The sequence below is a fragment of the Pundamilia nyererei genome, unplaced genomic scaffold, assembly GCF_000239375.1.
Source record: "Pundamilia nyererei isolate P.nyererei 1_Seehausen unplaced genomic scaffold, PunNye1.0 scaffold00032, whole genome shotgun sequence".
In the NCBI taxonomy this organism is placed as follows: Eukaryota; Metazoa; Chordata; class Actinopteri; order Cichliformes; family Cichlidae; genus Pundamilia; species Pundamilia nyererei.
The window spans coordinates 3,874,748-3,894,601 of record NW_005187433.1 but is presented as its reverse complement, the minus strand read 5'-3'; the positions used below and the strand labels follow the sequence as shown (position 1 = coordinate 3,894,601).

The 19,854-nt window shown below is 39.5% G+C and overlaps 3 protein-coding genes across 6 annotated transcripts in view; 2 read left to right on the top strand and 1 right to left on the bottom strand.

Annotated features, from left to right (window-relative positions):
- The window catches only part of LOC102202277 (annexin A3-like), an 8,288-nt gene extending 6,490 nt beyond the window's left edge, over positions 1-1,798 (top strand). The window contains exons 11-14 of the mRNA XM_005729300.2: positions 322-417; positions 518-576; positions 1,300-1,422; positions 1,557-1,798. Coding sequence (XP_005729357.1) covers positions 322-417; positions 518-576; positions 1,300-1,422; positions 1,557-1,616 — 338 coding nt within the window. The 3' untranslated portion in view covers positions 1,617-1,798. The remainder of the gene's footprint in view (positions 1-321; positions 418-517; positions 577-1,299; positions 1,423-1,556) is intronic.
- Positions 1,799-1,887: 89 nt separating this feature from the next.
- On the bottom strand, positions 1,888-12,564 carry rcl1 (RNA terminal phosphate cyclase-like 1). Of its 3 annotated transcripts, none has more exons than XM_013909859.1 (9): positions 12,507-12,564; positions 11,203-11,274; positions 10,320-10,495; positions 9,563-9,637; positions 9,324-9,448; positions 8,690-8,815; positions 8,412-8,568; positions 3,010-3,113; positions 1,888-2,061 (listed from the first exon to the last, which is right to left on the bottom strand). In XM_013909859.1, the coding sequence occupies exons 3-9, from the start codon at positions 10,392-10,394 to the stop codon at positions 1,908-1,910; spliced, it is 816 nt and encodes a 271-aa protein (XP_013765313.1). In that variant the 5' UTR covers positions 10,395-10,495; positions 11,203-11,274; positions 12,507-12,564; the 3' UTR covers positions 1,888-1,907. The 3 variants fall into 3 exon arrangements, with proteins under 3 accessions (XP_013765313.1, XP_005729354.1, XP_013765314.1); XM_005729297.1 differs by lacking the exon at positions 12,507-12,564 and adding an exon at positions 11,644-11,916; XM_013909860.1 differs by lacking the exon at positions 12,507-12,564 and adding an exon at positions 11,417-11,501.
- ak3 (adenylate kinase 3) lies at positions 12,532-19,736 on the top strand. Of its 2 annotated transcripts, XM_005729298.2 has the most exons (6): positions 12,532-12,906; positions 13,191-13,364; positions 14,360-14,479; positions 14,705-14,877; positions 17,633-17,751; positions 18,325-19,736. In XM_005729298.2, the coding sequence occupies exons 1-6, from the start codon at positions 12,759-12,761 to the stop codon at positions 18,434-18,436; spliced, it is 846 nt and encodes a 281-aa protein (XP_005729355.1). In that variant the 5' UTR covers positions 12,532-12,758; the 3' UTR covers positions 18,437-19,736. The 2 variants fall into 2 exon arrangements, with proteins under 2 accessions (XP_005729355.1, XP_005729356.1); XM_005729299.2 differs by lacking the exon at positions 13,191-13,364.
- The last annotated feature ends 118 nt before the right edge of the window (positions 19,737-19,854 follow it).

The window sequence follows — 19,854 nt, the reverse complement described above, 5'->3', positions numbered from 1 at the left end:
TACAGCTTGGAGTAAGACAACATGCATGAAGAGGATGATGTGGACAAAATACTCATTTGCCTAATAATTCTGCACTCCCTGTATTAACATGGCACTGTTGGTCAGAAGAATGCTGGCTTAAAGAAATTGCTTGTTTCAGACAGGCAATGAACCGAGGAGCTCCACAAAAGCTCATTTTAAACTGAATCACGAAAATGGGCTGTGATGAACCTACCAGCAGATACGCATCCCACTGTGAACTGCTACCAAATTGGCAAAAAATAAAAGTATATTACAAGTTCAATGTGAGAAAAATAATCTCAGCTCAATGTATTTTGGCAGCTCTGATTGAGTACAAGAATATTAGCAAGAAGACTCTGCAGGAGAGCATTAAGAGCGAGATGTCTGGAAACCTGGAGAAACTACTTGTGGCTGTTGGTGAGCAAAATATTACATCACTGCCTTGTTGTTATCGATGTCTTCCTTGTCTGAGCATTTAAGTTAATTTAAAAATAATATATGAACTCATTTCTTTTAGTTAAGTGTGTGCAGAACGTCCCAGCATACCTCGCTGAGAGGCTTTTCAAGAGCATGAAGGTGAGTTGTGCAACTGGTCAGTTTGTCCATTTGTGTCATGATGGCCTTTCTAAACCTCTGTGCACATCAGAAATGTCTGCCCAGCAAAATTCACATTCTGTATGGTTGCATCATACCCTTTCAGTCACAGCAGACTGTATTGGTCACCAGTGATGTGGAAAGGAATGCTGACCACATTTTACTGTTAGTGATTTGACCAGCACAGCCAACACTGGCTGAAATGTGTCAACAGTCTGAATAAGGAAGCGTAGCCTAACTTTTGACAGTAGTATTGCGAGCCAAATGTGGCCCTTTGTAGATTTCAATCGGGCCTGCATATAAATGTCTATAAATTATGGGAAATCTGGTCATAACTATCTGCATAGCATGTCTGTCTGTGCACATGCCAAACCAAACGCACTAGTGCAGCATCACTGCAACGTAAAACCAGAAGTCTGCATAGTAACAAGCTACATCATTGAGTTCATGCCCATGTCAGACAGAAATATGAACAAATTTTAACTTTCATTTTGATTATAATTTATTTTAATTAAATATGCCATCCTGTCAGAAGTTGTAAAACAGGTTCTTACCTGTAAGGTAGCCTGCATTGTATCTTGTTGAGACCATTTTTCTATGTGGAACAATACGAAATTAACGCATGCCATACCATGTCTAGCCAGAGTTTGAAGCCCCTGGCTTAAAGGACGAATGTCTTTGTTTTCCAAATTATACTTGGTCCAGGGTGCAGGGACCACAGAGTGCACTCTGACCAGGATATTCGTCAGTCGCTCAGAGATCGATTTGATAGACATCAAAGTAGAGTACAAGAAGCTGTTTGGATGTTCCCTCTACAGTCAGCTAGAGGTCAGTATTAACAGGAGTTATGTTATGAATTTATAACATTAACATGAACATGTTTAAATGTTAACTTTTGTTTATTGTGGTGTGTGTCACAAACACCCAATTCCTTTCGTTTATCTCTCCCCATCCTTGTGTAGTCTGAAGTGTCCGGTGATTATGGAAAAACACTCAAGTGTCTGTGTGGCCAAGACGAATAACTCGTACCAGCTCCTTTGTTGGGTCGTTCAGCTTTACATCACAGCAGCTATGATGACCTGTTCCTGACGTAGCGACCAGCTACTTATCTCAAGAATAACTTCATACTGATATGATTGATTGAACTAGTTAGGAAATGTAACTAATTTTCATGAAGTTATTAAGCCCAATAATAGCGCTTAAATGTCTGACTGATATCTGTTAACTTCACTTTTCTTTTATACACACAAATATCTGTCATAACTTTTGCATTTAATAAAGACAAAAGATGAGAACACTTATGAAAAAATAATTTATTTCAAGGTTTTGCTAATGTTGCTGTATCCAACGCCTACACAGGTCATCAGGACCTTGTCGCCCCCTTTCCGTTCGTCTTCTAAAGGCTTCTGGACCTCAATCTTGAACATAATCTGGAAGAAATCTCTGATGTGTCGGAGGAATTCGATCCTGTATAGACAGAGAAAGGAGAGTTTCATGTTAATAAAGATCATCAGCCACCACATTTCTCATACATACCAAGTTTTTAAAAGCTAAAAACTTAAAACAGGTCTTTTGTTTTTAAAACCGTAAGACTTGACAGAAATGATCCAAAACGGATTTAGTGTTACCTGAATAACAGGAAGAGTGTATTGTGATGGCACTGCCAATCTTCAGTTATCATAGTACTGTACTTGAGAGGGACACAGCACCGGTACCATGATAACTGAAAATGGACAGTTCATAGTTCGCTCCTCATTCAAGAAGACGGACATCTGGAACAAGGTTAGTGCTCAGCTGTTTTTATACTGCTGTACTTTTATTTTATTTGGGTTGTTTGCAAATAATCAAACACACAAATTATGCATTTAAAATGCAGCACACACAAATAGGTTAGAAGCAGGGTGACAGAAACAAGACTCATTAGACTTTATAATAATTTAATCAATACTGTGAAATATTTTATAAACTACAAAAATGTAGTTTATCAAAACATTATCTTAGGTGCCGCCCATTATGAGCCTAATAAAAAAATCCCTCCAAAGCCATGTGAACCTGAACAGTTGAATCTGATTGCACATGTTACTCAAAGCAATCAAATTAAAATTGGGCTCTGAGTAAAGAAACCCTTGTGGTTGCATGCCACCATCAGAGTGCTCTTATCAGAAACCCTGAATCTTTAGTGGAGTGGGTTAAAGTTCAGTGGAAATAGATTAATTGTGTGTTCATTTAAGAAATGCAGACTTTTTTTCCTTCCTCTCTGATGATCCAGCTGTACAGAGTATTATTCAGCTTCTTATTGTGAACTTTGGGATATTGTCATCTGCCAAAAGAGGACTAGTAGAAGAATAATTAAACGTGGGATTGAGTGGGTTCCTCATTTGCCGTCTGTACATTTAACTTTTGAATGGGTCTTACGTGTATGGGGAGAGGGGTCCCAGGAGAACCTTCGACACGTCCTGTTGGCCAAGGGTCATCAAGAGCAGCGCCAAGCTCTGATTGGATGAATCCACGCAGCCACCCTAAAACAGAGAGAGAAAGGAGGGCGGGCGTCGTGTGTCAGCAACTAAAAACTACACTGAAATGCGTCAAGGAGGTGGAAATGTTTAGAGAAATCAACTTCTTGACAGTGGGATTGTACAGTGAAAGCTGTGTAGATTTGTTTGTCTGACCTTTCATTAAAAAAACTAAACTTTTTTCCTATTAAATATAATTAAGCAGTTCTGAAACAGTTTGGCAAGTTGTCACTAAAGTGTTTCTTCTTCTTTCGTGCTCACATAATGTATTAGTCGACTTTCCAGTCATCTTCCTACCATTTTCCCAAATGACACTAACACTCCCAATTCCATCTACATGTTAAATATTTAGACAGATGATGCACTCTCAATATCCAAGAGAGCACATGCCATTGCTCTAACAGAGCTCAGTGTGCGATTTCCCACTGTGTGCAATGCACAACTGGACACACCCAAGAACATTTTATAGTCTGACCTTTAAAATAGTTGTCCGCTGGTAGTTTGAGTTATTTCTTGACATGCTATATGCAGCATTAACCTGATCCGTTCTAACAACGTACTTGTGTAGCTCAGTCATGCTCAATTATGGCATCATGACAGCTCGTCAGCAGAATTTTGATTCAATTACATAATCATATCATGGAAACCATGGTGACGGTTTCATCATTTATTAGGTGAAACACATTACAATGATTTGTTGTTAGAGGTTTACCGTTGTTAGTCTATGTAACATTTATCCCTGTGCTGTCCGCTCTGATACTGCATCTCATCTTATCCACTCTGCTATTTTACACTTCACTCTTCTCAGAGCTGCTCTGGAACAAACAGGAAAAGAAACCTAAAACTGTTTCTGAACGAACTAAGAAACATGACACAACAGCGCCATTTCTAACCACCAGTTTCAGGCCCTGCCTTCCAGAGACCGTCTCCAGAGGCCATCAGCCAACCACAAGGCCTAATGGAAAAGTCCCTTAATTCCTTTGAATGAAAGTTAATCCCTTTCCCAGCCGCTCAAAAACAGACAGTAAAGCAAATAATTGAGGGTTAACTTCTAAGCATCACAGATATATTTGACCTGAACCTGTAGATCTATATAACACATATTGATTTAAATTTACTAGAAATGATAGATTAGGTAATACAGAAATATTCTTTTTTTCACAAGTTGCCCAACAGGTGAGGAACATAGTGTTTCCTAAGCAAGCTTATGAATTCATTAGCATTAAATGAAAATTAATGGACGCTTTCTCCACAAACCTGTTCCATGATCACCAATACAGTTAATCAGTTGGAAAACAATGCAAAAAGCAAAGACAAGTGTGGTGCATCCTGCAAAGTATACAAAAATTAATTCCATGATGAAAAAAAAAAAAGTAAAAATTGAAAGAGTGCACCACTTACGTCAGCTCCTGTGTTGATGCTGCTTCCAAAAACAAAATGTCCATGGAGTAACTGGTTTACAACTAGAAGACCGTACTGATTAACCATAAAACAAACAGAGCCAAACATACAGGGCACCTGCGCCCTTTGATGTGAACTGGGCAAATTTCCTCAGATTTCAAAAACAAAGTATTCCTGCCCCGCAAAATAAAATTAAATCCGTTTAACTCCAGAGTTTTCTTTTTGCTTCTCAGCTCTAGCAATCACTCTGTCCTCCTGCTACAGTTCGGTATAACACATAGCAGTAATTCAAATGATCTACCTGTTCTTCCAGCAGCGGCTAAAGCTTTTAAAAAGCCAAGCAACTTAAAGTAGAAGGCCCCTGTTAACCCACCACCCTCCAAGGAAGCTAACGAGAGATATTAGCTCTGCACTCTGTTGCCTGGAATTAAGAGGATGTAGCCAACAATATTCCCCTTTCAGAGATAATCAGCACTACCCTGATCAGCTAACTTGACTCACATGGCTCCTATGAGAGGCTGGGAGAGGCAGAACCATGTGGAGGCAAACATGATTCACAGACTCTCATTGTACGTATTCTGATGAAATGGCTTTTTCCTGTGTGGCTATGCGACGTGACGGTTTACACACAGCAAACCTTTCACCACCTTTCAACACACAGATAACTAAATGAATAATTTAGTTTTATGTGGTCACAACCATCAGGCATTTCTAATCGATTAAATCTGTTCAAACACAGCGTATTCAGCTGACACGTTACCCAATCGGCTCGTGTATTCGAAGAATTAAACAATTTATGAGCGCAGATCCTGTCATTGGACATGAGCTGTAAGTTTGAAAGAAACTGGGGCAATATGTAAATGTACAATTATAAAAAATGCTGATACCTTCCCCAAAGAATCTGCCTCTCTTCCCAGGAAGGTTGTTGCTTGTTTGTCAAATGTGTGACCCACTGCACTCTGGAGCCACAAATACTTATATACTCCGTTGTGATAATGGCCTATTGGACCCCATACTTCACCATTTTTTTTTTTCTTGTTAATACAGTTTAAAATTGAAAAAATGACTGATTATACAGCATTAAATTACACTTTTTACATATTGAGGGAGCTAATTACTTGATATTAAGGCAGAACCCTTTGAGGCTATTATAGATCTGAATGTACAAACTTAATTTGGCCATTTTCTTGGTCTTCGGTCTAGTTTAACTTAAAAATCTAATTTGATTTCATGTCAGATGTCTCTCAAATGGTTTTCCTCAGTTGACACAGGCTGACTTCTCCTCCACAAAAAACACACCATGAAAGCTTTCATGATTACCTTTTTTTAAAAACAAAAAACAAAAACATGATGCCCTAATTAAAAGTAGAAAATGCAATCAAGTGCTCTAAAATCTACCTAAACAAAAGCTGCTCTCTACATTGCGGTCTGTCCACAAACAAGTTTCTTTCAGTTGAAATGCAGGCGAGGTTTATTACCAGGGAATGCGGGTAAACAAGTGCAATGCCATTGTTGCTTAATGTGTGCTGACAGTGTATCTCAGGTATTCCCCAAGAATTCAGGAGTTTTATTTCAGCAGCAGCAGCTTTTCCAACATTGTTTCAAGCCCAAATTTACTTTAAATGATAAGAGAGTCCCCAGCACAGTTATAAAAAAAAAAAAAACTAACAAAAAGTGGAATTATGAATGAGTTCAACTTTGTAAATATAATGCTGTAGTCTTCGCGATAGAAAATCTACATCGATAAACTAGGTGGCATGTGCTCTAAGACTGGCTTATATCTAAAAAGAATAGTGTTGGATTCACAACTGCAACAAATATATAAATATTCTACAACATTCACTATTCACGATGTCAAGCTTTATTATGTGTACACAAAGACAAACTGGGATATGCACAAGAACACGGTGCACACAGTGCGCGTGTGTGCTGCAACTTCCCCTCTGAGAGGAGTTTTTACAGACTTTACACTGCCTGGTGTGGGCTGTTTGATGCAAAATTGTCCAAATCCAAATTACTCACACTCTTTCTTCCATTTCATGTTGTCAACATCTGATGTTTCACTGTTAAAGCTCACATATGAGTGTCTCATAAAACTGTGATAGCTCACCACAAACCATGTTAAGAGCTGCTTGTGAGGGAGCAAATGGAAGCACATTGAAATACAGCCGAGCCCTTATGGTAATGTTTCAGTCGACAACTAGCAGACTTGATGAAAACGGGCAGAAATCAGCTTTTCCTGCTTGTGATATGCAAATAAAACAGGATAGGCTTGTTATTTTGAATGGCAGTTGCCTTTAGATCAACTAGTTAATTAAAGCACTTTCAGTTACCTGCATTATTTAGCCTTTTCAGACATTGCCAGATTTAACAGTCTGTTATGCTGACAGTATTCTGTCATTAGATGCCATGTCTGTGTATTTTGCTTTGGCTTCCTGCAAACATGTCCACAGCGTTCATGCAACACATGTCGTAACACAACATTATTTGTGCAATATTGTGAATTGTGTGCGAGTTCCCTACCTTCACACATGTGCCGAAGTCAGAGAAGACTTGCCATTACAGCTTAAGAAGCTTAACAAGCTCTAGTTAAGTATTCAACTGTAGCTTGTAACTGTGGAAGCTTTAAAGTCTGAGCTGAAGTTCAAAATGTAATCTGCTGTGACATCCTGATACAGATCATCTATACGACTGTGAACTATTTATCATCACTGAGCAGTAAACTAGCAGCTGTTTTTTCAAGCACTTAAATGTGCATATCTCTCACTTTAAAAATGTGCAAGAAATAAATTGTTGTCTAACGCTGCAGGTAATACATCTAGAATTACCTGGAAGCAGCAAACCTACATCAGCTCCCCTCGAAGTCAAAAACTGCAATATTTACTTAAATCCAGTAAATATTTGTATTTGTTAAATGCTCAAAAAAATATGTTTTTTTTATACTTAAGATTAGGGCTGTGCGATATGACCAAAATCTCATATCCCGATATAAGATATTTATCATCCTGACAATGATATAAATCACAATAATGGAATATTTTCTGTAAATTCTGTGAATCTCAGGCAGCTCGACTTACGTGAAGTGTTTCCAGCTGGGCGTCCTTTACCTGGAGTCGAGTGTTTTAACCGATGCATGAAACTATTCATTTTTAGACAGAAGTTGTAACGGCTGCCATTTTCTTTCAAAGTTTGAGTCTAACGTTTAGTTTTTTAGCACCTGGCGGCTCTTTTTTGCTTCTCATCCGTAAACTCTCTGCATACTCTTTCACGTGATTCACTTTATTTTGAGAAGTCTCAACAGGATCTTGAGCTTTATTGTGAAAGTGTTACATTAAAAAGAAACAAGCAGACAGCGGGGCCACGCAATGGTTTTACCATCATTGTTGCTAACGACAAGACGTAAAAACAGGCGCTTGTCCGTCCGTAGTGTTGTTATATTAAATATAATTGAAAGAGAGAACTTTTGGAAATTAATATAGCCACTACAGTGACCATCAAAAAAAATGAAAAAAATATTGCTGTAAACAGTTTATTTTACGATACCGTGAAACAAACGATAGCGTAATAGGAAACGATAGACGTTTTTATATCGTCATCCGATATATCGTCGTTATATCGAACAGCCCTACTTTAGATGCACCCCCAGGATTGAAGCAGTGATGTTCAAGCTCTGTCCTGTTTGCACAAAGAAATCCTGTTGGCATATCTAACCATTTTTTCAGCCGCAGCTCAGATCAGTCCTTGTTTAATAATATCTTTTTTTTTTTTTTTTATTATTATTATTATTATTCACAGGTTTTACTTTATACACACACACAATCTGGTGTATGCCTGTTATACTTTTATGTACAGCCAGGCATCAAGAGCCTCTACACAGTATTAAATGTCCATGTGTGCATTTACCCGATATATCTCCTCCAAAAGCAGTTTTGCGCAATTTCTGCCAAGGTCTTCTGGCAGTATGGGGTCTCCCTGCCCCTGTGGCATGGATGACATCTCTGCACTAAGGAAGCAGCCGTTGAGTGTCTCTGCTACCAGTGTCAGACCAAAGCCTGGAGACCTGGGGGGTTGACCAAGTACAATGATTTAGTCCGTTTCCACAAATAAGGGTTGAGAATTAAAAACACATAGAAAACCCATGTAAAGCTTAGCAGCTTATAAATGTAGGCAAAGATACCCACTTGCCAGAGTTGGCTCCTTTCATGTGGTCAGTATAGATATAGATATCTGGAAGAAACTGGTTGAGGATGCCTCTGGCTGACTCCACAATCCTATTGCCCATCTGAGGAGAAACTCGCACTGAATATCTGTGTTTGAAATGTCAAGGACACGCCATTCCAAAGTGTGTGTTTGTGTTCCCACTTTGTGATGCAGAAATTATATCAAAATCAAGAGGCAACAAGCTAGTATTTAGTAATAAGTTCAAAATTATGATGGCTTCCTGCAACTCATATTACCAGTTATGTGTAAACTTCATCAGCAACATTGTGCTCATTTATAAATAGAAACTGAGCTAAAGTTTAAGCAAATGATTCATGAATTGATTCAACATGAGCTACTCTGGCCTTCTGTTCTGGGATTTTTTTTTTAAATATTAATAACACATCAGTTGTGCCATGTTGATGTAATTGTAACTAGATCAGACTTATAATTGTACAGAACTGATTTCTTTATTATTACAAAAAAAAATATGACTCATCAAACTAAAATGAGCACATAAAAATTACCAGGGCTAAAATGTAAAGAGGCGTTTCTGTATTTCGATCACTTTCATTTTGCTTAAGGTGAAATAAAGTGCAAGTCTAAAAAGGATACGCCACTCCCCTGATCCTCTTGATCTTGCCAGGGTCAGTCAGTTGGACGGGTCTGACGGTTTTGCGGACAGGACATGTAAACACTACTTCTCCACCCCCACCAGGCGCCATTCCTCTCTTCACCACCTGAGGGTGTAACACAAGAGACAGATTAAGATATAAGATGACATGCATGGCTACCTTATTTATCCCTGGGTTTGACTGCATCTCTACAAAAACAGAATACCATGAGGTCCTCACCTTGATGTCAAAGCCCTCTCCGTCGATCCCAAACTTCTTCATCACTGGGAGGGCTGTGGACTTCAGCAGATCGACCTGGCAAGGAACAGTGAGATTGAATCCTGACGCACACCCTTGTGCCTGCAGAGAGTTAAAAACTACCTTCCAAAACCCTAGAATAAACCCAGTCTCATCACAACAACAGGCAGACGCTGTTCAGTTTCCATGACAACACCTCTCTCCAATGTCCTCAATTCATACTTCGCAAGGCTTCCTTTTTTGTATGATATGTTGACAATATCTAATTTGAAACCATGCACCTTGAAGAAAAGGGCTGAAGAGAACAATACAGAGACTGGCTTGTGTGCAAAGGATGTGGCAAAAAAAAGGGTGTAAAAGGGGAAACCAGAGAGCAGATGCATGTTACACAACTGCCTCAAGTCAACACATGAGTGTCTAAATTATTACAAAAACATGAATCCCAGTGACATCAACTTCTGAAAATATGTGTACACAAACTGTGCGCACACCAATTCTTAAGTGAAACACTGTTGATCTTAACTGACGTATAACGTGCTCATCATCAAGTGTGCACTAGAGGGCAGTGTCCATATGGAAATGGGAGGTGTGTACTCCACCACAAAACACGCAGTTCATTTCTTTGCAGATGCACGGCTCAGCTCCACCCAGTGCGATCATGAGGTGGATGAGTTGCAACTAAATCAGCAGAGAAAAATGCAGAACAAAAGTTGGATGGTGAAAATATTTATGAGCTTACCGTTGGGTCAGTGAGGTCATTGGTAACTCCCCTCAGAGTGGCCTTCAGAGGGGACTTCATGAAAGGACCCAGCATGAGGAGGGCCTCCAGATAGTACCCAATTGAGCGCTGCGGGTTACAGTCATGTTCTACAGTGCCTCCATACAACAACCCAGGCTGGTAAACTAAAACGGTACCTAAGAAAGACAGTGAATGGCAATATTTGCTAAAGTACAAATTTATACAGCACATCTTATTGCACATAAAGCTAATATACCTAACATATAAACCTCCAGGTTTAAGTCTACAAAGCCTAAAGGTGGCAAAAGTAACAAAGGAAAAAATACAGCTTAACCTACACAGTGAAGCACACACAAATTATTAAGTGTAATCCATTTTACATCCAGATATTTGCTGTATTAAAATAACATACAACATACTGTACATATAAAACAAAAGCAATAAATACTTTATTTGGAAAAATACGGAACTACGACGAAATATGCATAAGATTATGCATAAGACTTTTATTAGTTACAAATCAATAATTATGAGTCAATTTAAGACATTATTTAAACCTTGCTACAGGCCCACAATTTCACTATTGGAGCATCCTTACTGCTTAAAGCTTTAAATAATTTCTACCTTTGGATTGCGAGCTTAAAGAGAGGCATAAATGACAAATATTATGGGAGAAGACTGTGTATATTAAATGCAAAAGTTCATCATGGAGTAAAACATAATAAAACAAAAAAATCTTAATTTTGATCATGCGTCAAAGTTGTCGATGAGTTGGTGAAATCTCCCCTCCGTTGCACCTTCACAGTAAACAGTCATTACTGTGCATAAAATACAGTCTGTGACAAAGGCAACACCGAAATCACACCCTCGCTGTAACACTCACCCGTTTGGTTAATCTCTATCGTGGAGCCATTGGTCAACTTGTCCAACAGTCTGATAAAATTGGCCTCAAAATCTGGAGAAGACAGAATTTATATGTATAGACTGGAAAAAAATGTCACATGGTAATTTATTTTTTAATTTGTCTGGCACTCAAAAACAATCCACCCACAGTGTGAACTTTATTCTGACACACCAAGACACCTCAAACAACTCACAAAACTGCCAAATCACTGCTTCGACGCCCCTTGACACGCTTATCGAAGACACAACTTCATAAGGCAAATGTACGACCACACTCGTGTCACTATCAAACTACTGTCCCATCATTTTCCCTCCTCTGACGCCCAGCGACTGAACACACTCCCAACTGCGTAACAGCTAGCCAGTTAGCCAGGGAGCTAACTGCGACGCCACATGCGGAGCGAATCTGTTAAAAACTCACCCCTGAGTCCCGGCTCGTCATCTTTAGACCTGATGTTTTTTATCTTAACGCGCTTCCCGCTGAGTGCGGACAAAACCAGACGCTGTCGGAGAAAATTGCAGCCTTCGTAGGTGAGTCCGTGGCTTGCCATGTTATTGTTGTTTGTGCTTGGCGTCAGTAAAATCCACGTGTGTTTGTCCAGGAAGACGTTACTGGGAGGGGGAGATTACGGCAAGACAGTAGGGTCAAAATAATGGTTTCTACGGCTGCGTTGCCACACTACTGTTACTAGATGGCACACTGTAACCATTGACGAACGCTAGGTGGGCGTGGCTAAATGACGCACAAATTAAAGGCACAAATCTCATAAAAAGTGTAAACAAACAGCAAAAATACGAATTTCTGGTTTGGCCTACAGTCTTTCTTTAATGAACAGAAATTAAACAAAATTAAATTACGATAGCATTTTCTTAATTATTTTTCGTTAACAGACAACAAAGTATGGAAAACAAAAATGTTTTCTAAACCATTACGGGTCGTACCATTTCTGCTAATATAATTTTATTATTTGAAAAGTCCCACGTTATTTTTTTTTAAAGATTAGTGTGAGGAAGCAAACGAGTCGTCGCCCAACCTAGCGTGCCTGGGCTGCCAGCTAGCCAATCCCCTACACAAGGGATCTGCTCATACAGGATTAAACACCGCCACCTTGCCAGCAAGCTATTTATTCGACCAGTAGACAAATTATATAACGTGTTATACAATAAATACATGTCCGGTAAAGCGCAGTGTTTAAATGGGGGGTGGGGGTAAGTTTCTCAGCACGCAGGAGAAAGGAGCTCATTTTGCTCGGTGTCCGTCGTCTGACGGGTGCATCATCTAACCTCCTCTCTCTGGCTGGCCCTGAGCCCGCTGATTGTAGTTCTCATCATCCTTCTCCTCCTCTTCCTCCTCTTTGTGCAAGCGCTGCGCAACATAAAAAGTCCACCGAGTTCAAACTAGCTGCTTAAGACGCGCCCACTCTTTCTTGCGTTGTGCAGTTTTGCAAGGAGAAGGGAGAGTGGATCTGCTCTGCGTTTCATGAGAAGGGAACACTTGTTGTTACTCGATAAAAGTCAGTTCAAACTCGCTTGGACATGGTGCTGCCAAGAGTTATCCGTGCTGTCATCATGGGACCCCCGGGGTCGGGGAAAGGAACGGTGTCTGGGCGCATTACCAAAACTTTTGGACTGAAGCACATTTCCAGTGGGGACATTTTGAGAGCCAACATAAACGCGCAGACCGGTAAGATAGTTTTAGCTCGAGAGGGAGGACACGCTAAGGCATTGCAAAAGCTTTCAGGAGTTTACGTGTCAAACTGAAAGATTTAACTTAGTATTTATCAAGCTTATTTTACTTAAAGCCACAGCTGGTCGTTACGCACAAAGTGCGAACTTAAAAACGAAACAAGGCAGCTTTTCTGCAATATTCTGATAAGAGTCCACGCCTACAACAGTGTGATTTTTATCTGTCTGTGAAATACTAAACATAGGATACAATTTAAACATGTTGTGTCTTCTCTAATCAAGGTCAGCGTTGTCAGGTTTATACTGCAAACATTTGCGCCAGAGTTACCTGGACCTTGGAGGAAGGCCCGCTACTGCTCAATATCACCTTGGATGTGGCTGAGAGCTGTAAAGATAAGATAGCCGTGAACTTTTGCTTCATGAAAGGAGGAGTTACACATTTGAAGGAAAAAAAAGGTCTGTTTTTACAGCTGCATGAAGAGAATCCCATGTTGGTTGATTTGGAGTGTGCGATGTGTAATCGTGCTTTAACCGTTAGTTATACTGGGAAAGCCTAAAACATACAGAGTGCAGACGTGCAGGCTTAACTTAATTCACTTGAGCATCTGCCAATCAAAGCAGTTTTTATGCAGTGTGACTGCTCGCATTTTTAAACGTCAGACTTTTTATTTGATCAAGCGATCCCCCAACGCATTCTGCTTCTTCATTAAATCCGCTTAGAATAAAGCACTTTTGGATTATGGTCATGAGTACTCCATATAAGTGCCGGCTGTAAAATGCATTTCCCAGCTGGCATCGTCTTTTGGCTGTTGCTTGGCAATGCTTTCGTCTGCTGTCCGAACAAGGTTCACTGTGCAGTCCAAAGAAGAAGTACGAGACATTGAGTAGTCGCTGTGCCACAGTGACTTTTGCACTGTTTCTGATTAGCACAGCAGGTCATTTCTGCGAGGCTTGTCAGGAAATTCCTTTCCTCTGATGGACTCTGGCCAATTAAAGTGGAAGTAATAGAAAAAAGGCTTTCGCTTTAACCTCTTCAATTTGTATTATACACTATACCACTTTTTGCATATTAAGTGTAAATATGCTATGGTATTTGCATCATTTTATGTTTTTTACCTTGTAATTCAGCATAGCTTGTCTTTGTACATCTAACATCTGTGTGTCACTGAGTAGCTACACACACTGTTTATAATGATGGAGACACTGCAAACACTGGAAGTGTTAGAATAGCTGAAACATAAAACAGGTTTTCTGGTGTAGATGCATGTTATTAGGCTTCTTTGTCAGGCACATGCAGCCAAATGTTGATGTGGTGTCCGTGTTGGCTTTATGAAGTATGGATTAAAAATTGAGGCACGAAGGGAAAATTGTACATTTTCTAACACAAACATTCTTCCTTTCTCTGTCTCATGTGTTGTTTGTTTTTTGTTTTCCCCTCCTGTTTGTTTCAGAGCTGGGGCTGCTAATGAAGTCCTGTATTGATCAGGGTCAGCTGGTACCTGATGACGTCATGTCTCGTCTCATCCTGAATGACCTGAGGGCAATAGATGGCGGCAGCTGGCTGCTCGATGGTAAGTTTTCACAACTTTGCATCAGCACTCGGTTCATCTGGTAAAATGAGTGGTAGGCGATCATATTATCAGCATTTCTAGTTAGGAATTGTTGAATTTGTTCTATAAAAAAATAGATGTAACACTGAAGGAAAGACTTAGACTTTAATTAAATTACTGGCATTGATCGCACCAACCTTGATTCCTTTTTTGCTTTGCCTAGATTTCCTCTGTCTCTTTCACCAGGTTTTCCTCGTACAGTGTCCCAAGCAGAAGCTCTGGATGTTGTCTACACCTTGGACACAGTTATTAACCTCAATGTACCTTTCCAGACCATCAAGCAAAGGTTGACTTCACGTTGGACTCACCTTCCGAGTGGCAGAGTATACAACACAGATTTCAACCCGCCTAAAGTCCCTGTAAATATCCCTTTCCTATCACTCCCTGATTTAGTTTCTATTAGATGTTTTATACCGTATTTAGCCCAGCTTTGCACACATAATTGCAAAAATCTTAAGTTTCAGTTAGTCGGACCAATTTAAGTTTTAATCTGGTAAATAACCTGTATTTATATAGCGCTTTACTAGTCCCTAAGGACCCCAAAGCGCTTTACATATCCAGTCATCCACCCATTCACACACTGGTGATGGCAAGCTACATTGTAGCCACAGCCACCCTGGGGCGCACTGACAGAGGCGAGGCTGCCGGACACAGGTGCCACCAGGCCTTCTGACCACACCAGGAGGCAACGGGTGAAGCGTCTTGCCCAAGGACACAACGACCAAGACTGTCCAAGCCGGGGCTCGAACCGGCAACCTTCCGATTACAAGGCGAACTCCCAACTCTTGAGCCACGATCGCCCCATTATTACTACTGTAATGCAGCATTTCATAAAAATAGACATGGTGTTAGTGATGTCTGGGGCTGTAACTGATAGAACCATGAATTGAACGTCTGCCCATCAGTTTGTGAAACTCAAGCGCACTTGGGTTATGCAGCATGACAATGATTCAAAACGCACCAGCAACTCCACCTGTGAATGTCTATCACTGTACCAAAAAATAAAAGGTTTTGGAGCAGCCCAGTCAAAGTCTAGATTTGAATCCGATTGAGATGTCTTGGCATGACCTTAAACAGGCCATTCATGCCCAAACCCTCCAATGTGACTGAATTAAAGCAATTCTGCTAAGAACAGTGAGCCACAGTGATGTGAAAGACTTGTTACCGGCCATTGTGAAAGCTTGATTGCTGCCAAGTTATTGGGTTTTTGGGGAAGCTTTCACTTTTTCGCACAGGGCCAGGTACGTTTGGATAGCTTTTTCCTTTTCCTTAATGACAGAAGTAATCATTTAAAAACTGCATTTTGCATTTACTCACATTATCTTTGTTTAATATTAAAATTTAGTTGACGATCTGGACCACATAGTGATGCGAACAGGACATGAGGCCATTCAGGTTTCTCAAATTTTCATGAATGTATATGTTTGCTCAATAAAGATGTGGAAATTCAGAGTAAAGGATACCAGATTACAGGAAAAACTCCAGTATAAATCTTAGTAAGGTATTTGGCCACCACATGCTACCAGAATGACTTCAGCATGTCTTTGGAAATATGCTGGATTGATGAATACCAATCTTCCAAGAGATATTCCCTCACTTTGCATATTTGGTAACTCTCCTAAGAGTAATGGTAAACACACTGAGAGCCTTTAATATAATACTTACTCTCTCATGTCAGATTTCCGAGTTTAACTTACTGCCTCAATCAACTGGAATTGCTTGAGGCAGCTAATTCTTTCACCATGTAAATCATTAATTTCTTGCAGAATTGTGGACAGCATGTTTACAGTGCTCCCTCTTGACCTCAGACGTACCCTTCTGGGACTGTGTCTGCTGTCTGAGTAAACTAAAGACACTGTCATATTCCTGGAACTGTCCGAGCCCTTTTTATTACAGTCTACCCTCCTGAAATGTATAACAGGGTGACTGATCCTATAATGGACGCAGCTGGTAAAAGTTGATGTTTAGATGGTGTCATGGAGCAGAGGTGTTGAATATATCTAGAGTCCTCTCAATCCTCCGACAGTCATAAAATATTGTAAAGAGTTTGGAAGTGTAACCGATCAAAAAAAAAGTGTGCTGTTAAAATAAAAACTAATTGCATTAATATACTTTAATCAAAAAAATCATGTTGAAGGTCAAATTGTACAGGTTCATTAGCAACAAATGTCTGTCTGAAATGAGAATGAAATTCAGAAATTCAAGTTCCTAATAGAACATCAACTACTTCTTAACAAATAAACAACATTTATCCAGATAAATGTCAACCTTTCAGTTCCAGAGAAATGTGAGATGAATAGTTTTAGTTCAGTTGAGGATATTTTATATATGTGAAGGGTTGTTTTTGTTTCCTTTTTAGTTCACAGGTAGAAGATGAAGGTTAACTAAACATTAACCTAAGGCAGGAGATTATAAAAAGCCTTGAGAGTTGCAAGAAAAGAGTGTGAGAGAAACGTAACCTTTGTAAGCCCCACAGAAACGGACAGGTTGCATATCTGAGCACGTCAAATGGGTAGATTTGGGGCGCTGGTCAAGTTCACTGGGTAGAGCTGAGACACAGCGTCTGCCTTTCACACTATTATTATCATTCCTGACTAATAGCTTGTGGTTCACGTTTTTGTAAATCTGTGTTTTTAGTAGAAGTCTCTGTAGCTCAAAGCCTCGCAGTGCTTTCAGCACAGATGCAGACTTGTTTACACTAGCCACCTTCTAGTAATGCTCCCAGATCACTGCAATGGGGGGAAAAAAGAATCCTGTGAGGTTTTGGAAAGTAAAGAAGCCAGCCTGCAGCAATCTTTGTAGCTTTCAAATTCTTAAAGTCAGAAATGTGCTTGGCAACATGGGAAATGAACTGAAGGCAGCCCCTTGACACTGATGTCTCTGTCACGTTTCATTCAACACTGATCAAACCCTACAAACGGTTGTGGATTAGTAAGATGATTTCTACTCTGTTCCAACATGTCTCATATTTTTTATGTTCCAACATTTATTGCCTAATATATCTCATTATTAAAGAGCCAGTATGTAAAAGAAGTAACTAAAACCCTCCTTTGCAGCACATAGTAAACATGCGCAAAAGATCAGCATTAAGACAGATTTCTTTTATCTCTGCAGGGCTTTGATGATGACACAGGGGAGCCTCTTTTCCAGAGGGACGATGACAAACCAGAGACGGTGACACGGCGATTGAAGTCTTACGAAACCCAGACGGAGCCCGTCTTAGAATACTACAGGTAGAGCACCGCAGATACCTTAAAACTTAGTGCCAGCAGTATATGCAAAAATCTCTCTAATACTCACCAAGGGTCCAGCTAAAAGTCAAAAATATTGAACCATGACCTTTTCATCCCTGCGTATTCTTCAAAGCTGTTTGCATGACTGAAGAAAATGCATAAGAACCACATTCTAGCAGCCCTAGCCAACACTGCATCGCATTTTCTCTTTATTAAATCAGGTGACAGATGTATAAATATTTATCTTGAAAGCTTAAAACACAGGCAGGAAAATTCATGGATCTTATGTTCTGTTTCTGGGCCAGGAAAATGTATGACTGTTTCCTTAAACCACAGAGATGCTTTTATCCAGTGTCCCACTTTCCACTATAACCACATTGCCTAAAAGTCTGTCATTTGCAGGAAGTACAGATAATAACAGACTGAGAATAGAAGAAGATGCAGATTTAATGTTTAAAATAACTTGTTCTGAAGTTTAGGAGCATTGCCAGCTGATTAATAGATGTACATGGATTTCTAAGTTCAAATGCTGTTATTGAAATCTGATTTGTTTTGTTTGTTTTTACCCTCCAGGAGTAAAGGTGTGCTAGAGACCTTCTCTGGGACAGAAACCAATAAGATATGGCCACACGTTGAAGTTTTCCTTCAGAGAAAATTGTCTTCAATCAATCAAAAAGTTGAATAGAAAGCCTGAGAAGAGTTTATCGACAGAAACCACTGTGTGCATTGTCCAGTCAAAATGCCACTTTTGCATTAAACAAAGGGAGTAAAATATTCTGAATGTTTTAAAACAGGGATAACACTCATCTTACGTGTACAGGAGTACACGGCAGTAAAATGGCACTTAATACAAAACATAAGCTTAGTGTAGTAATGTTTCCACAATGTTGACATTGGTTTTTGAACGTCTCAGGTTGTGTGCAAAATCTTTTAAACAGTAGTTGTTAGACTTTGCACAGATTGCCTCTTCACTCCATAGTGTGCCTTTTTATGAAGCAAGCAGAAAACTGAGTGACTCCAATATTAAGGTTATTAACAGTAAGTGAAGGCTGCGTTTGCAGAGTATAACAGCTTGACGTGTGCCGGTGAATGCAGCCAGTTTTTAAGGAAAGTGTAAAGTCTTTTCTAATTATAATCATTACTTCCTTTCTTGTTTGATTCTGATGAATAAGAATGGGCACACACTACAAGACTGACTTGTTGTTTTGTTTTTTATTTTTTTGTTTTTTGGGGGGTGGGGTTAAACATGAGAAATCCCCTAAAAACAATATGGTGGGCTCTTTATGTTTTTGCTTTAGCATTGCTTTTCCAGAACTGCCTTGCTGGGTTTGTTTTCCATGCACTAGGCAGCTACCCCAAAGGGAAATGTGCCACATTCTACAAATCACTGTAAATTCACTTTTGCACTCAAGTGCCTTTTGCTGCTTTTGACAATAAACAAGGTAGTTAAATGAATGTAAATGATTTTGATCGTAGTGGACCAGATTAAATGACCAGATCACATTTCTTATGTTATTTCTTTTTAATTAATCAGAAAAAAAGCATTATTGTGGAACAGCCTCTTTAGCTAGTCTTAAGTGATTGCTCTTAAATTCTGCCAGCTATTCCTTGTTGTCATTGACTGATATTAGCCATTTAATGTGAATGTGACAACTAAAAATATATAATTATACAGTTTGTACAAGGCTTCTGTGCTGCTTCTGTCTTGTTTGGGAGATGTTGCAGTACTTAAGTATCATCTGCTGTGTTGTTGTTTCTTTTCCCTCTTGTTTTTGCACTCTTTTCTTAAAGTTTCTGCGATATTTTTAAAAGCCACAGAAATGCAAACCTACCTTGAACTGTACTGTACAGATCGATGCAGCAAATGTTTCCTGTGCGTATTCCGAAACACTTGAAGATAATGTTTGAAGGCGTATCTCCTTTCATAGGTGACTCACAACTATGTTTATAAATCATAATAAATGTCTTACCTAGATTCCTGGTCATTTTGGGGTTTTTTTTATACATACGTCTATAAGACAACACAAAACACGCCATCAAGCACTGTATGCAGACTTTTTCCAAAAACAGTCCTAAATTCATTGATTAGAACACAAGACTAGT